The sequence below is a fragment of the Delphinus delphis genome, chromosome 11 (genome assembly GCF_949987515.2).
Source record: "Delphinus delphis chromosome 11, mDelDel1.2, whole genome shotgun sequence".
Lineage (NCBI taxonomy): Eukaryota > Metazoa > Chordata > Mammalia > Artiodactyla > Delphinidae > Delphinus > Delphinus delphis.
In genome coordinates, this window is record NC_082693.1 from 84,454,984 (window position 1) to 84,472,885 (window position 17,902).

At 42.3% G+C, this 17,902-nt stretch overlaps 1 protein-coding gene across 3 annotated transcripts in view; it reads right to left on the bottom strand.

Annotated features, from left to right (window-relative positions):
* The window catches only part of GLT8D2 (glycosyltransferase 8 domain containing 2), a 60,257-nt gene that overhangs the window by 9,501 nt on the left and 32,854 nt on the right, over positions 1-17,902 (bottom strand). For all 3 annotated transcript variants that reach the window (XM_060025508.1, XM_060025507.1, XM_060025509.1), the window contains 6 exons: positions 16,605-16,651; positions 14,402-14,494; positions 6,717-6,888; positions 4,018-4,135; positions 2,635-2,719; positions 1,894-2,006 (listed from right to left, as the gene is read on the bottom strand). In XM_060025508.1, the coding sequence (XP_059881491.1) occupies positions 1,894-2,006; positions 2,635-2,719; positions 4,018-4,135; positions 6,717-6,888; positions 14,402-14,494; positions 16,605-16,623 (600 nt within the window). In that variant the 5' untranslated portion in view covers positions 16,624-16,651. The remainder of the gene's footprint in view (positions 1-1,893; positions 2,007-2,634; positions 2,720-4,017; positions 4,136-6,716; positions 6,889-14,401; positions 14,495-16,604; positions 16,652-17,902) is intronic.

Here is a 17,902-nt window from a genome sequence, read left to right on the forward strand (position 1 = left end):
GACCCCAATCCTATCCCAAACCTGCTTTCCTACAACCTGCCCTACTTCAGTGTCCACTCCATCCTTCCAGTTAGACAGACACCTAAGGTCATTAGGTCATCCTAGACTCCTCACTCACTTTTCATCCAGATCTCAGCAAATCCTGTCAGTCCCATCTTCCAAAATATATTCAGAAGCCAAGCTTTTTGACCGCGCCACATGGTTTGTGGGATCTTAGTTCCTCGACAAGGGATCAAACCTGGGCCCTCAACAGTGAGAGCATGGAGTCCTAACCACGGGACCACCAGGAAAGTCCCCAGTAGCCAAGCACTTCTTACTGTCTCTACTACCTTCCTGGTCCAAACCATAATTACCACTCACTGGATTTCTGCCAGCTCCTCCCAACCTGTGTCCTGCTTCCACCCTTTTCAATCCCACTCTGTCTCAGTGTTACTCATCTGCTCAAAGCCCCTCCAGTGGCTTCCCCTCTCATTCAGAGTAAAACCCAGACTCCCTAAAATTCCTGCCATGCCCTCCACCATCTACCCCACCCCCATTACCTGTCCAACTTCCATGATTCTCCCCCTTGACCCCTCTGCCACACTGACCTCCTTGTTCCTTTAATACACCAAACACACCCCTGCCTCAGGACCTTTGCATTTGCTGTTACCTCTTCTGAAATGTTTTTCCCCTAAATATCTATTAAGGTAGTTGCCTCAGCTCTTTCAGGTGTAGGCTCAGCGACGTCTCAGTGGAACCTTCCCTGACCACCCAACTTAAAATCCAACCCCACCTCCACCCTAATCCTCTGTTCAATATTTTACTTGCTTGCTGACCGCCTCTTCCCACTAGAATGTAAGCTACCCAAAGGCGGAATTTCAGTTTTATCTGCTGTGTTACCAGCACCTAAAACAGTGTGAGACACATAGCAAGCACTCAACAGCTAGTTTTGAGTGAATGTAAAATGAGGAAGGACACACTGTTTCACCCACCTCATGGTATGCTCAAAGACAACATGGATGTAATGGAACTATTTAAGCACTCTTCTATGTGCAGGCACTGTTCTAAGAACTTCATGCATATTACCTCATTAGTTGCATACGATAGCTTTACATGTATTAACTAATTTAACTCTCCCAAGAATCCTACCAGAGAAGTATTGATACTGTTATTACCTCTATTTAAGAAATGAGGGAGAAAACCACTGAGTAAGTAACTTGCCCAAGGTCACAAAGCTACTAAGTGATGGAGCCAAGATTTTGACAGGCAGTTCTGGCCCCAGGGCCTAGGCCTTAAAGTGTGTCACAGCTTAAATGTCACACATGTAAAATTATTTCCTGGAACTTTTTTTGAAGAACAGCATTTGATTCGTAAGAGCATCTTGTATTGTAAAGCCATTCTTTTGGTTTCAGTGTTACATCTGGGTTCGACTGTCTTCATTTCTACCAGGGTAAGGAGCTCTTTACCTTGGAACAAAATCAGTATTTTCCTCTACTGAGGGGGCAGGGAATAATGGTCAAAACTGAAAACAGAACCAAAGGTTCAGTGAGTCTCTTTTACAGAAAACACCATCTCTGCCATAGAATGTGGTTGCGAGTGACTTAGATAACAACCATCGTTCCTGGAGCATTTAATGGACACTTTGACATCATGTTATTTCATCACAACTCACAAAAACACAACCAAATAGATGCTACTGTTGCCATGTTTCAGGTAAGGAAAGCAGGACTTGCAGGGGTGAGTAACTTGCCCCGGAGTCGGTGGGAGCAGAGCTGGCATGTGAATGGGAAGCCCGGGGCCCTGGCTGTTTGCCTCCCAGCAGTCCACCAGTCTTCTCCAAGGTGAGGATGACACTCGTTCTGAAGTGCAGGGAGGAGAAGGGGCAAAGGGAGGATTCCCGAGACATGTGCCCACCTGCAGCCCCACAAGTCTGTGTATGTCCTGGGAGGAGGGCAAATCGCAGTCATCTGAGAAAGCTGCCGCGTGGCCCAGGGCCAAGGTGGTGTCGTACAGCTCTTGGATGTCCCCTGGATTCACAAACACCACGAGTTACAATAGTACAGCACTCATTCTAGGGCTAGATAGAGCCTCGAGCTTCAACAATCCCTGATTTTGCTGTGGGGGAAAAGTATGTGATCCTTGGTTTCAAGTGGCTTGGCGATTGTCTTGATAAGAACAGGTCGTATCAATTTAAAAAGCCACTTGATAATACGCTCAGATCAACACTCGTCAGATTTCCTTATTTCTGTTGCTGTGTACGTACCACACCAATGCTTGTTTTATTTTGCACGCGCGCGAGAGAGAAGGTGACATTTCACACTAAAACTTAGCTCGCTTCTAAGAATGTTATCAGTGAGGTTTTATCCCCCTACATTTTAGGCGTGCAGAAAAAGGAAAGGCCACCTATTACAGACTTTTACAAGCTACTTATTACAGACTTTGACAATCAGAGAGTGGCTCTCAGAAAGTCAACTGGATTGTCCCAGAAAGTATCAACCCGTTTTCAAAGTATTCCCTGATTAACAACACTATACTCCCCAATTTAATAAGCGATCAAAATCACTGAGCCGCTAGATATTTCAAAAATGAAGAGAGACGGTCATTCTACTTATCAGCTGCTCTGTTTCCCAGTGTTCTTGGCATCGGTGAGCATACCTTGTACGATTACATCATCATCCAAATAGATGACTTTCTCGTGTTGATGGATAAGCAGAGGGAGATAAAATCGAACAAAGTTCAGCTGTTAAAACAACAAAAGCAGTGATTGTGGGGAAAAGACAGAAGGCCCAGTGACTAATAGGTGTGCTGGGGGGGTCAGCTTTGACCATGGCCTCTGCTCAGCTCCAGGTCTGGAGCAGAATAAAACAGAGGCTGCAAAGAGGTCTCACCTGAGCTTCCTGATGCCCAGTTTACCTGGGCCCTGGGACCGAAACCAGCGCTGGTCAGCAGTTCTTCTAGATCCAAACCCCCCACTGCTGAGACTGTCACCGCTTTCATCTCTGTGAACTGATGCAGCGGGAGTCACAGAGGCTGTCAATCTTTCTGGCCACAAACTGTCTGCTTTCCTCTACACTCAGTAATTTGACTACTGTCAACTAAAGCAGCCTTAAACACACATGCACACTTACGTGTGTGCGCACACAGTGCACACATACGTACACACGTGTGCGTGAGCACACACACACGTGCACACATACATACACACACATGTGCGTGCGCATGTGGAGCTCATCTCACACGTCATCACATCACACACACAGGTTCACCCTCTTAGCTCGTTGAACCAGAAAAAAGCCAGAGAAGCATGGGCTGAGGATGGGGGTCTCAACGTTTTAATAGCTACAATACTGTATAATGCAAAGTCCCAACTCAGCTAGCACTCTTGATAATAAATATCTGGAATTGGGAAAAGATCTTATCATCAGAGGGCTTCGAATTTAGTTAATTTTCAAGGATGGATTTAAATAATCATCACATGTAGAAGGTGGCTGCATTTCCTGTACACCTGCCATCAAAAACACCACTCTTTATGCAGAAGAGGGTCCCTTTTGTAAGAGCTCTTGCAGTAAAACACCTTAAGATTCCCAATGCCAGGAAGCAAGTTGGTGTCTCCTGAAAGTATGTCAATACTCTGAAGTATATAATCCATCTCGCTACCATTTCTCCTCAGCTACTGGGATACTCTGAGCTAAGTGTAAGGTCCCGGCACGGTACACACAACTGTCTCTGAGCTGGGAATACTTTTTCTAGGCCTCATAACTCGGGCCCTCCCCTGCCCCACAGGCATATTTACACACATAAATGCATCCTGCATCTTCTTACGCTTCGTTTCTTCTTTCATAGCTTCATTATGGTTTATGTAAACCATCTTACATCCTTTCTGCAGTAGGTGGCTTTTGAATTATAAATAAGCAGTGTTTGGTAGACACCTAAAACTGTTAGGCTTCTGCAGCATTCTGTGGGCATCCCAGTGGCTGGTGTTCACACCGAACAAGGTCTCACCGAGAACCATCCCCGACATGTGCAATCCCTACTCACAGGCTGGAGCAGTTCAGGCCTCGCGGAGTCTGGTCTGATCTTTCCTTTGAGGACCATAGGGTTGAATTCCACGATTTTAAAGTTTATTTCTCTCAGTTTAGAATGTTCGATCCATTTTCTAAAGGGATGACAAAAACAGAAAAGAACCTCGAGCACACACCTCCAAACTTTCCTCAATTTGCCTATTGCCTCAATCTCTTGCCTCCATAGAAAGTTAAAAATAAAATATGTGCAACCTTAGTAGAGTCTAGTCTATAAATCCTTCTGATTTTTTCCCCATCTGGTTTAGCTTTGAATCTTTTTTTTTTCATTCACATAACTTTCTGCAAAGGAAATGAAGCAAAATAGTAATAACCAAATATCTCCCCAGATCCACATAATCTCCACAGGAAACTAGAACAAAAAGTTCCTTCTTTCTTATAAAGCAGCATCTGTGGTTGACGGTGCTCTCCTTTTAATTTTTTTTTTTTTTGCGGTACATGGGCCTCTCACTGTTGTGGCCTCTCCCGTTGCGCAGCACAGGCTCTGGACACGCAGGCTCAGTGGCCATGGCTCACGGGCCCAGCCGCTCTGTGGCATGTGGGATCTTCCCGGACCGGGGCACGAACCCGCGTCCCCTGCATCGGCAGGCGGACTCTCAACAACTGTGCCACCAGGGAAGCCCGATGGTGCTCTCTTTGCCATGGGTTAACAGCACTGTAAGGAAGCCTGGCCTTCTGAACCTGCTGCTTTGACTGAATCGTGTTTACTCTGCTGTTTTGACTCCAAGGATGATTTGAATTTACCTTTGCCTCTGTACATATACAGTCTTCTGTCCTTGCTCCCCACTTTCTCTTCCTCCTCCTCTCCACCCTCTCCCCTTATGTGTTCTCAGTCTCACAGAACTTGAAATACCTTGAACTTCCCTTCATCTCTGCTCTCTCCACTTCCTCCATCCTCCTTAGAAATAGTCGCTGTTAACAGCTGGGGATCTTTCTGGGTCTTTTTCTTTACAGAAATACATATATGTACATGTACAAATTTACAGTTTGGGCGTTTTGATTTCATTGCTATAGATTGAATGTTGTGTCCCCCACAGATTTGTATGTTGAAACCTAATCCCCAGTGTGATGGTATTTGGAGGTGTGGATTGTAGGAGGCGATTAGGTCATGAGGATGAAGCCCTCATGAATGGGACTAGTGCCCCTTATAAAAGACGTTCATCCCAGTGAACTCCCTTACTCCTTCTGCCATGTGAGAACACAGCGAGAAGACAGTCTGCTGTGAAGCACGAAATGAGCCCTTCCCAGACATGGAATCTGCTGGCACCTAGAACTTGGGCTTCCCAGCCTCCAGAACCTGAGAAGTAAATTTCTCTTGTTTTTAAGCCAAGCCATCCAGTCTGTGCATTCGGTTACAGCAGCTCAAACAGATTAAGACATTCATCAAGTGGGTCATCCTATATGAGGTGTACTGCAACTTGTATTTTCCACTTAGTAATATGTCTTGGAGATATTCTATGCCTTCTTTCTTTGTTAACAGCTGGATCATATTCCATAGTTCATTTAAATATTCTTTCACTGACGGACATTTAAGCACTTCACAATTTTTTTACCACTTCACATAATGCCGAAATTAACATTATTGTACATATACTTTGGTCATATGTACTAGAATTTCCGCAGCACAGATTCCCAGCTGTTGAAGTGGAATGATGAGTCAAACTATATATGCATATACCATTTTATTAGATATTGCCATATTGCCCTCCCAAAATTGCTTTACCAATTTATGAAGGGTACATTGTGTAAACAAGGAATAAGCATGTCCATTTTCCTGCACAGGACGGTGTTGTCCTATTTAGTTTTTACCATCCTGATGAGTGCAATGATACACCATTGTTTTCATTTGCGTTTCCCTATTAGTAACATGGAATGCCTTTTCGTGTTTGCTGACCATTTATAGTGTTTTTTTCTGTGAATTGTCTGTATTCTGTGCTCATTTTTCTACTATATGCTCATCTTTTTGAATTTTTTTGGTAAGAATTCTTTATACATTTTGGATAGTAATCCATTGTCTATAATACTTGTTGAAAATACCTTGCCTAATCTGTTGTGTGATCAGTTTCACTTAGTGTTTTTCACCAGTTAAAACTTTTTAAATATTAGCAGTCAAATCTGTCAGTTTTTTTCCTTGGGCTCAAGGAGTCACTCTCCATACCCAAATGATACAATTATCCCACATTTTAGGAAGACATTTAGAATTTTATTTCCTGTTTATTTCTTTTAAATCCAACTCCAATTTATGTTTTAGTATGGTGTATGATAGGAAAGAGACCACTCTGCAGTTTAAAAATTATAATTAGTGATGATTCTGAGCCATATTAAATTATTATATTAATAGTCTCTCAGGTTAAGACAGCAGAGAAAAGAGAAACTTTTAGAAAGAAAGACTCATATAAACTGCTTAAGGATTGGGTTTCCTTCATTCATTAGATAATTCACTTCTGCAGAATGATGCATGGCCCTACCGGATTAATGAGACTTTGCTCAAATTTCCTTAGCTAGGAACACGTTTGTCAGGCCATCAGGTAAACCTCAGGTCATCCCCTTATTAATTTAAAGGACATTTATCAAAACAAAGAAGGGAATCCATGTAAAGAAAGACAAGGACAATTAAAAGAAAGTAGAAAACTCCAAAGTCTATAGTACACAGATTACCGTATTCTGGACAGAGTGTTCCGGAGTCCAACTACATAGAACAAAATGTTGGCATCAGTGTTGCTGTAGATGCTGTTGATGGCAGCCATAGCCGCACCCATCCTCCCTGCTGCTGCACAAATCACCACCGGAATCTCATCTTCCATATCCTCAGGAGTCTCAGAGTCATCATCTGGAAACATCAAAATCAGAGTCTTGGAACATGAAGGAATTTCACAGTGTGGAAGTCTTGCTTTCCACACTCCAGGGGGAAGATAGCATGGTGGGGAAGAGATTGCCGATTATTCTCCAATATCCCAGTCTCTCCTTCTTCTCTTAGAAATACAACATTGGAACTTTAGCTGGCACACAGCCAACCACTAAGAATATTTTTCCAGACTCCCTTGCAGCTCTGTGTGATCAAGTGCTGACCAATGGGATGTTAGTGCCAGTATACGTGCAACGCCTGAGTTTGCCTTTAAAAGGAATATGCTTACCCTCCCCTTTTCTTTTCCCCCTTCCCATTGCCTGGAATGTTGATATGATGATAGGAGTTCAAGCAGCCATCTTGTACCATGAGATGGAAGCTGCCTCTTGAGGACACCAAAACTATAAGATAGAAAGGATCCTGATCTGGATGATTATGGAACTGACACATCAGACTTTCACTTGAGAGAGAAAATAAACTTCTATTTTGCTTAAGTCACTATTATTTTTGGAGCTCTCTTAAAGAAGCCAATCAGATAGCCTAACACATACACACAGTTGAAAAATATGTGAAGAACTGAAAAGCCTCATTTGATTCAACATTCTTCAACTCTTGTCTGAATTGGAATATTTACCTTGCCTACATTGCTATAAAATATACTGCTTGTGATCTTGCTTTCTGTTATCCATGCTCTTGTTGAGAGAGTCAAAAGTTGATGGCAAAAAAAGGAGATAAATGAAAAAGTATGACTAATGCATAAGATGAATAATTGATTATTCTTCTGATCCTTGGCTATGATATAAAATACTAATGTCATAACATCATATTTCGGTACCACAACACAACTTTCAGGTATGAAGAATAATAATTATCAGTATGTAGAGTATTCACTATCAAACAGATATCTGAGTTTTACTTAAAGCTCTCTCTTTCTTTACAGATGTCTTTTTGCAAACTCTCTATTTTTCAGACCCAGGGTAGTTTTAGCTGATATTTAATCCAACAAACGTGTATGAAACTAACCACCAGGTACTCTGCTTTGTACAATTTAAGAAATATTGAGGGCCTTCCCTGGTGGCGCAGTGGTTGAGAGTCCGCCTGCTGGTGCAGGGGACGCGGGTTCGTGCCCCGGTCCGGGAAGATCCCACGTGCCGCAGAGCGGCTGGGCCCGTGAGCCATGGCCGCGGAGCCTGCGCGTCCGGAGCCTGTGCTCTGCAACGGGAGAGGCCACAACAGTGAGAGGCCCACATACCAAAAAAAAAAAAAAAAAAAAAAAAAAAGAAATATTGAAAGGCCTCCCTCTTTATCTCCTATATCTCTTCCACCACCTTCCTCCACAAGTGAAATTTCCACCACTACAATAATTTTTCACAGTATATTTGCTGGCATGAGATAATGCTCATAATATAATGTTAAGGGTGGGGGGGAGAGAACACAAAATCCTTTCCAGTATTTGATCCCAACTTGACACATGCATATTTGCAAATGGATCTATGTCTATTTATAGAATTGAGTAATTTTAATTTCCTTATTTGTGTTTCTTTAAATATTAGCAGTCAAATTCTCCAAAGTAATTACAGGTTGCTTTTATAAAGAGAAGAAAAAATTTCTTAAGGGACTGTTCCTTTTGAACTAAACTGTCATCTTGGGGAGGTCCCCTAATCATGTGGTATGTTGCCTAATCATATGGTACCTGCAGGCATCTAAGTGATTTGCCTAAATGAAAATTTGACTATGTTTCTTCATTGCTTAAAGTTCTCCCATGGTTTCTATAGGATAGAGCCACATTCCATTCCTGGCACACGTGGATCCAGTCCCTGTTCACTTCTCTAGCCTTGTCTACTTCTATTCCAGCGTTGCAAAAATACTAGCGGTTCCCTGAATACTGGCACCTTACTGTTGTCCCTTATCTTAATGCCTTTTCACAGGCTGTTTCTGATACCTGGAATATTATTTTCATCCCCTCCTGCATGTCTAACTATTACATATTCATTCCAAATGCAGTATAGACATGGGAGCCCCCAGGAAGCCTTTAACAGCTCACTAACACAAATTAGTTCAGCCCTCACCCATGGTCACTCTGTCCTTGCTTGTGAGTGGATTTACCAGCTGCACTGCAATTTATTTGGTAGCATGTCTTTCCTTTCTCTCCTGTAACACTAGGAGCTCTGTGAAGGCTGGGACAGTATCTTGTTCACCTCTGTCTCCTCTGCAGCTAGCCCAGTGCTGGAACATGGTAGATTCTCAATACATTTTGGATGGTTGGCTGGCTGGCTGGCTGGGTGAATTCATTAGAAACCTCTATTTGAGAACTCACCACACTGCATGGGAAGAATCTATTCATGTGTATGCCTCCTATACTAGACTGTAAGCTCATTGTATTATCCCCACTGAGTCTGGCACCTAGCAAGCACTTAATGAAAGTTTGCTGAAATCAACTAAACAGATATGGTGTATTGGCCTTAGAGAACAGGGCCCTAGAGGAATAATTCATGGGTGACTCTTAGGCGCAAAGAAAGAGGGAAGGGTTGAAAATCTGGGGCAGTACCTGGCTGTCAGGCTCAGATAGAGTCCTTTATCAGGCTATGGGCAGAATGAGGTTTGGAGGAACACGTCGCCTTGAAAGAAGAGCACCCCAAGGGAAGGTCAAACACTGAGTTTACAGCTCTGCTGCAGACACATCACACCACCATACTGCTTAAAAGCCTCTGCCAGTCAGAGAATCTGGGAGCTAACCTAAGCCAAAATGCTCTCTGCCTAGAAGTCTTTCCTGGACAGAATGATAGATGAAGGCACGTTGGAGGAAGGGTGGGAAGATTTTTCAACTGTAATTCTTCACCAATGCCCCATCCTAGCAATCTTTGGGAATCAGCCATTGTACTACTTGGATCTGTTACACCAAATGCTGCCTGAGCCAGACCATTAAAAGGTTTGTTATGAGAAGCCATTTGGTACCCATAAAAATCTCATATAATAATGGCATATGGACCAGAAATTTATTATATTGCTTTAGACCCTTCTCACAAGTAACTCTTATCAAACAATGTCCATTTCTAGAAGAGGTGAAATGTCTGCACTCCCAGTGCCAAATCTCTGAATCCCATTTCAAATTAGAACTATTTTAGCCAAACATATAAACTTGCTGCACCCCAAATGGGCCAAGAGTGAATCACCAGCATGCTGACTGCAAGGAAACTGTCGGGAGATTCCATGGAGTGTCATTATCAGGAGATTCCATAGAATGCTACCATGTTTTTCTTCAGTACATGACTTCCCAGGGCCTCTGGACTTCACGTTATGACACTAGTTCTTTGAATTAATGTTTTAAAAATTGTGAAGATTAATATGGAATAGGTGAGGTACAGAGGATTTTTAGGGCACTGAAACTATTCTGTATTCTATAATGATAGATAAATGTCCTTATAAATTTCTCAAAACCCATAAAATATACAACACCAGGGGTGAACCCTAATGTAAACTATGGACACTGGTGGAAATTCCCTGGTGGCCCAATGGTTAGAACTCCCTGCTTCCACTGCAGGGGACATGGGTTTGATCTCTGGTCAGGGAACTAAGATCCTGCATGCTGCACAGCATGGCCAAAAAAAAAAATTTAACTATGGACACTAGTGAAAATGATGTGTTAACATAGGTCCACAGATTGTAACACATGTACCACTCTGGTACGGGATGTTAATAGTGGGGGAGGCTGTGTGTGTGTGTGTGTGTGTGTGTGTGTGTGTGTGTATGAGCGCGTGTGTGTGAGCGAGTGCATGTGTGCGCGCATGTGTGCGTGTGCACGTGTGTGTGTGTGTGTGTGTGTGTGTGGTGGAAAGGGGTATGGGGGAAATCTCTGCACCTTCTGCTCAGTTTTGCTGTGAAACTAAAACTGCTCTAAAAAATAAAGTCTATAAAATATTAACATGCACCTCTGGAAAATTCCAGTCAAACAGAAGAGTATCTAAATGGTGACTGTTTTTTGCAGACCTCGCAGCCCACATTCCAAAGGTTACCAGTGTGGTATGTGTCTCTCAAACCCTTCTTAATGTACACACAAAAGCACATATACTACATATTATATAAATATTACATGAAATTTGATGTATTATTTTAAAACCAAAATACCACCCTCCCCCCCGCAAAGGAGAATCATTTAAGAGTTCTTTGGACTTCATCTTCAAAAGTAGCCAAAAAATTCAAGTGACAGGGTATCCCAGAAAATCTTTTGCAGTTAGTGAAATTAGGGTGTAACTAAGAACATTCAGAATGCTACACACACAGTTTAGGTGATCTTGGTATAGTGGTGGGACAGCAGTGATTATAAAATGAAAGTAATTAACATGTGCATACGCTGCTGGGTGAGACTAAAGGGAAAGAGGTGCCCAGCCTAGAAAAACATTTCTCAGTGGATTTCCTATAAAGTCAGTGTGTCTTGGGTTTAACTTTGAAACAAATTTAAAAAGTTTTAAACTGAAAAAAAAAATGAAATCATACTTTTCATAGTCTTCTGTAACCTGCTTTTTCCACTTACATACCACAGACATCCATCTTTCCATGCCAACTATGTTCTTTTGAGTGGTATTTCATAACACTGATTCCCTCTCTTTTTTTAAATTTTAACACTGTGTGGGATAAAAATGTGCTATTGGATCCATTCATGTGGTGAAAACACTTTATCGTATATAAATATATAGCCAATTAGTCAGGATGTGCATTTCCTCACAGTTCTTTTAACAGCTATTATAAAAGCAACTCATTTCTTTCCATGGAGAAAGGAATTTGCAATGCGATCTGCCGACTGAATGTGTTGGTTTATGGGCAGGAAGTAAAACGTGAGGAGTAACAAGCTCAAAGTTCAGACCACATTTGGCCTTGTATGACCTTCTCTCTCTCTTTCTGTCTCTGTCTCTGTCTGTCTGTGTCTCTGTCTCTGTCTCTCTCTCTCTCGACCTTTCTCAAAGCAATTTATTGAGTCATTAGTTACATACTGCTATGGACTGAATTGCGTACCCCTAAAATTCATATGTTGAAGCTCTAACCCCTAGTACCTCAGAATGTGACTGTATTTGGAGATAGGACCTTTAAAGAGGCAGTTAGGTTAAATGAGGCCCACCCTTAATTCCATATGGCTAGCGTCCCTATAAGAAGAGGAAAAGACACCAGGCCACGTGAGGACACAGAGAGAAGGCGTTCCTCTGCAGGACAAACCAGCCCTGCCGGCACCTTGATCTTGGACTTCCAGCCTCCAGAACTGTGAGAAAATTAATGTCTGTTGTTTAAGCTACCCAGTCTGTGGTATTTTGTTATGGCAGCCCAGGCAGACTAATACAGATTTCTTTAAACTTACCTACTGTAAGTACATAGTTCAATGATATTTAGTAAATTTATCCCATTTTAGAACATTTAGAATGTTCTAAAATCCCATTTTAGAACAATTTTCATCACCAGAAAATTTCCCTTCAGCTGGGTTGCAGTCAAGCCACTCCCACTCCCAGCCCCAGGCAACCACTGACCTGTTTTTCTGTCTCCATAGAGTTGCCTTTCCTAGAAGTTTCCTTTAAATGGAATCATATAACATGTGGTGTTTTTGGTCTAGCATCTTTCATTTAGTATGTGTGTGAGGTTTATTCATATTGTATCATGTATTAGTAGTTTGTTCCTTTTTACTGTTGGAAAGTACTCCATTGCATGGATATAACACATTTTATATATTCAGTACTTGATTCCCATGTGGATTGCTTCCAGTTTGGGGCTACTATCAATAATGCCCTATAAATATCTGCATACATATCTATGTATGGAAATCATTCACGTTCCAGAGGCTCCTAATGTTCATCTAGACCTGATTATACATATTTTTAATTTTTTATGAATTTTAAAATAATTAATTAATTTTTGGCTGTGTTGGGTCTCTGTTGCTGCATGCGGGCTTTTCTCTGGTTGAGGTGAGCGGGGGCTACTCTTCCTCGAGGTGGCGGGCTTCTCATTGCAGTGGCTTCTCTTGTTGCGGGGCACGGGCTCTAGGCATGCGGGCTCCGTAGCTGTGGCGCACAGGCTTAGTTGCTCCGCGGCATGTGGGACCTTCCTGGACCAGGGCTCGAACCCGTGTCCCCTGCATTGGCAGGTGGATTCTTAACCACTCGCCTCCAGGGAAGTCCTTATGAATTTTTTTATATTGAAAAAGTCAGCTTTGCGAGAGCAGGGACATTATTTTGTTCCTTGTAGAGTGTCCAGTGCCTAAGCCTCTGGCTTAAAAAAAAGTGTGAATATGAATGTATACAATGCACCAAAATAGTACCTGTGTCTGCCTTTGGCTGATACAGCTCCAGGTAATATTCTGTATTTTCCATAAATGAGTATATTCATTTTGCTGATATAAAACAGTAAACTAACGAAAAATAAAACACTACTGGTGCTACTTAATTTTTGTGTGTGTTGGCTTTGTATGTTTGGAGAAGTGAGGTTCCATCCCATGCAATTCACCCCCGAAGAGGGGAACTGGGCTCCCAGTGCAGCTGGAGGAGGACATATGGTCAATGCAGCGATTTTGCTCATAAGCGAAATTATTGAGAGACTCCAGAAGGGTGGATGCAGAGCAGGCCACTCAGAGTGAGGTCCGAAAACCAACAGCCTCAGCATCAACTGGGAGTTCATCAGAAATGCAAATTCTCAGCCCCACCCCCGAACTACCGATTCAAAACCTGGGGCCAGGACTGTGTTTGAACAAGCCCTCTGTGTGATTCTGATATGTGCTAAGTTTGAATAGCACTGATCATTCTACAACACAACTGAAAATTTGGCCTTGGGTTGATATTCTAAAAGCAGGTACTTGGAAGCTGACTGAATTTTTGTTTCTCTCTGAACCCAGCTATTGGAAGGACTCAAACTGTGTTCTTAGGTATCTCATCTTGATGGACCACATGGCTGCCTGCCTGCTCCGTTCTTCTTCTTCTTTTTTTTTTTTTTTGCGGTACGCAGGTCTCTCACTGTTGTAGCCTCTCCTGTTGCGGAGCACAGGCTCCGGACGCGCAGGCTCAGCGGCCATGGCTCACGGGCCCAGCCGCTCCGCGGCACGTGGGATCCTCCCAGACCGGGGCACGAACCCGTGCCCCCCGCATTGCAGGTGGACTCTCAACCACTGCGCCACCAGGGAAGCCCCGTTCTTCTTTTTTTTTAATATATTTTTTCTTTGCGGTAAAATACGCAACATAAAATTTACCGTCTTAACCATTTTCAAGTGTACAGTTCAGTGGTATTAAATACATTCACACTGTTGTACAATCATCACTGTCATCCATCCCCCTAACGCTTTTCATTTTGTAAAACTGAAACTCTATACCCATTAAACAACAACTCCCCTTTCCCCTCCCCCCACCCAGCCCCCGGCAGTCATCACTATGCTTTCTGTCTCTATGAATTTGGCTACTCTAAGTACCTCATGTTGGTGGAATCACAGAGTATCTGACTTTTTGTGACTGGCTGAGGTCACTATGCATACCTGTTTCGTTCCTGAGCACAGTCCCCCTATGAACTTTCTTATACAGAATCCCACAGATGGTCACAATCAAAAGGAACAGCAACACCTGGTTAACTGAAATAAAAACAGAAACATGTTCAAGTATAACCTATCAAACTGAAACTGTGGAATAAGTTTAGAATAGCCAGTGGGAACAGACGCTGTCCCTGACATACACAGGACTGGAGGCCTGGAACCTTTCTCTAAGCAGGTAGCACGTGGAGTCAAGAGTTAATCTGAGATACTGCCGATACTCAAGGCTACACAGATGTAGTTTAAGGACAGCCAGGGCTAAACCCAGGCAGTCTGACGGCAGAAGCTACAACCTTGATGACTGCATGATGTTGCCTCTGGAGCCACTTTCTGTGCAGGAATACTTTGTTGCAAATAATAGCCAACATTTATATGACACTTATGATGAGCCAGTGCTTATTATGAATACATGTTCTTAGTCATTATAACAGCTGCTTCTCAGTTAGTTCTACCACTGGCCAAGGATGATGTACATAAATCTCTTGCCCTGAGTAAGAGGTTAGAAGATCCCAATACCTCTTCCCAGTCTAAGCCTCCAGGGCCATCCTTTCCAAAACAGTGATGCTTGCCCTTAGGATCTACTGAGAACTAGAATGGTGTCGGATGGTGTTTTCCTAAGTATGGAGCCATACACCACTGGTTGTACATGGGATGATTCAGGAGGCTTGTGTTCATAGCATTAAGGAACATTAAATCACAGTGAGAAATCAGTCCTAATTCACATGCAGGCAGGTAACCAAAGCTACCCAGAATTGAATAACATTACTCTAACCATATATATTTGTACAATCACCTTCTTCTGAGACATAACTGTTACTCTACTTATAGTAAGGATATACACTTTCTATTACAAAATACACTTATAATTTTTTAAATGAGTCAATTTAAAGAAAATAGTAAGTCATGCACAGAACAGAAGGAACACAGATGATGAAAAGTTGAGAAAGTGGTACACTGCCATATGCAGTACACAAATGCCTGCAGTTTGGTAAACATTGGCAGAAGGGGAAAGGGCTGGGATTTGAAGTCAGACTCAAATCTCATTTTACCACCTACTAGCTGTGTGGCCTTGGACATGTTACTTAACCTCTCTGGGCCTCAGTCTGCTCATCTGCTAAATGGGGATTGTAATAATAACCACTACCTTGCAGGGGTGTTTTGAGAGTTACCAAAGGCAATGTAGGCCCAATAAAGACTTTAAAATTGTTTCGTATTATTATTTACTATTTTTGTGTGTCAAGATATTTATACTTATTGGCCTCATACTGATCTATTTTCTGGCCCCTAGGCCTTTGTCTTCACATTTGTAAAAGGAAGGAGTTGGACAATCTCCACGGATGCCTTCCAGAGCTATGTCCTAAGGCTCAATGGTTCTGCCTTGCTGACATCCATCCCTTCTCTACCTTTCTGGGTTATCAGATTCAGCCAGAGACAACCAGATACTATACTCAGTTTAAAACAAAACTATACAGAAACAGAAGATAAGGGACAAAGTTCTATAGTTTATCGATACAACTGATTAACATTCGCTTCCCACAGCCACTTTGACGAAGCAGCCTAATGTCTACTACCATCTGACCCTTTTTTAGTATAAGTATGTCCCATGCAATATTGGGGATATACTTATACTAAAAAATTATTCATAGTTTATTAGAAATTCAAATCTAACTGTATATCTTGTCTTTTCATCTGCCACATTGGGCAACTCTATTCTGAGGGTAACTAACACAATTAAGTAATTATTTTTCCCCTAGATTCACAAACAACTGGATATAAAATCAGAGGCAAGTCCAGGTTTTGATGGGGTCTGAAGATTACATAATTTGAAGTGAATCTTTAAGAATAAGAATACGAAATTACAAACGCTAAATTAGGCAGAAACATGAATACTTATTTAAAATGAGAAAATAAATAATATTTGCAACTTTTATGGAAACATCTGACCCCTCTCATGAAAAATCCACCTCTGAACAAAACACTCAACAACTTTCTACGGAAATCATCCTCATATGATGATGCCAACAACTGTCTGTGGGAAAACCATCCATGAAAACCAAAGAAGATTAAAAAGAAAAAGAATAAGATTCAGCATCAAAACAGTCCTCCAAAATATCTATTTTTAATCATAATTTTTAAAAGTTTGTAATCTTACTTTTTCGTAACAAAGCCATGTGTGTTCATGTGGATAAAAACTGTGACCTGTGGATTAAAGAATAAAAATTATTTTTAAAAGACAATCAACCCAAAAGTCATAACACAATTATTAAGGACTACATCTTTGACCATTTGCTATGTGGAAAATTTTGCAATCATTCTTTTTTTTTTTTTTTTTGTGGTACGCGGGCCTCTCACTGTCGTGGCCTCTCCTGTTGCAGAGCACAGGCTCCAGACGCGCTGGCCCAGTGGCCATGGCTCACGGGCCCAGCCGCGCCGCGGCATGTGGGATCTTCCCGGACCAGGGCACGAACCCGTGTCCCCTGCATCGGCAGGCAGACTCTCAACCACTGCACCACCAGGGAAGCCCTGCAGTCATTCTTAACTGTCCTGAATCTAGAATTTTTAACTAAATAGTTCTTGAATTCAGCGCTCACCTCTTCAAATTGATTTCTCTGGCTGTACAAAACGTACAAAGGACTCCCAAAGCGTAATCTTTTACCTTCTCCAAAAACTGCCCTGTCAGCCCTCTGGGTTAGCAGATCAGATGGCACTAACTGGAAGAAATGTCACATAAGACGTTTCCCTTGATGTAAAATATCAATCCTGTGCCTTTTTTTCCTGCTACCATAACTTCATTCCTTTGATAAGGAAGCTTCTACATCTTCAGTAATCCCTTGTGAAAACAGAACCATCCTGAGAGGGGCACATTTTATGCTCCATTCAATCATTCAGTAAATATTTATTGAGATCCTACTAAAAGCCCAGCACTGTGCTATGTACTGGGGATGCAGCAACGCACAGATCAGTCCCAGTCCCTATCATCACGGAGCTGCTTTCAGTAGAGAAAAGAGATATTAAAATGTAACAAGTAAAATAATTAATTATGGTAAGTGATATGAAGTAAAAAACAGAAGTGCTGGGATAAAGATGAATAGAGGCCGGGAGGCATCTTGGTGAGAAATCAGGAAACACCTCACTGAGGAGATGACATTTGATCAGAAGAAAGGGCAGGAGCCAGTGGAGAGAATGCAGAAGAGCATCCCAGGCAAAGGGAACAGCAAGTGCAAAGGCCCTGGGGATGATGATTCTAAGTACCGCAAGAGGTTCAATGAGGCTGGAACAGAGTGGAGTAAGGGAGAGACTGGCTAGAAGAGGCTGGAGACAAACTGTGGGGTCTGTAAAGGAATATGGATTTTATTTTATTTATTTTTTTGGCTGCATTGCATCTTCGTTGCCGCACGCGGGCTTTCTCTATTTGCAGCGAGCGGGGACTACTCTTTGTGTGGTGTGCAG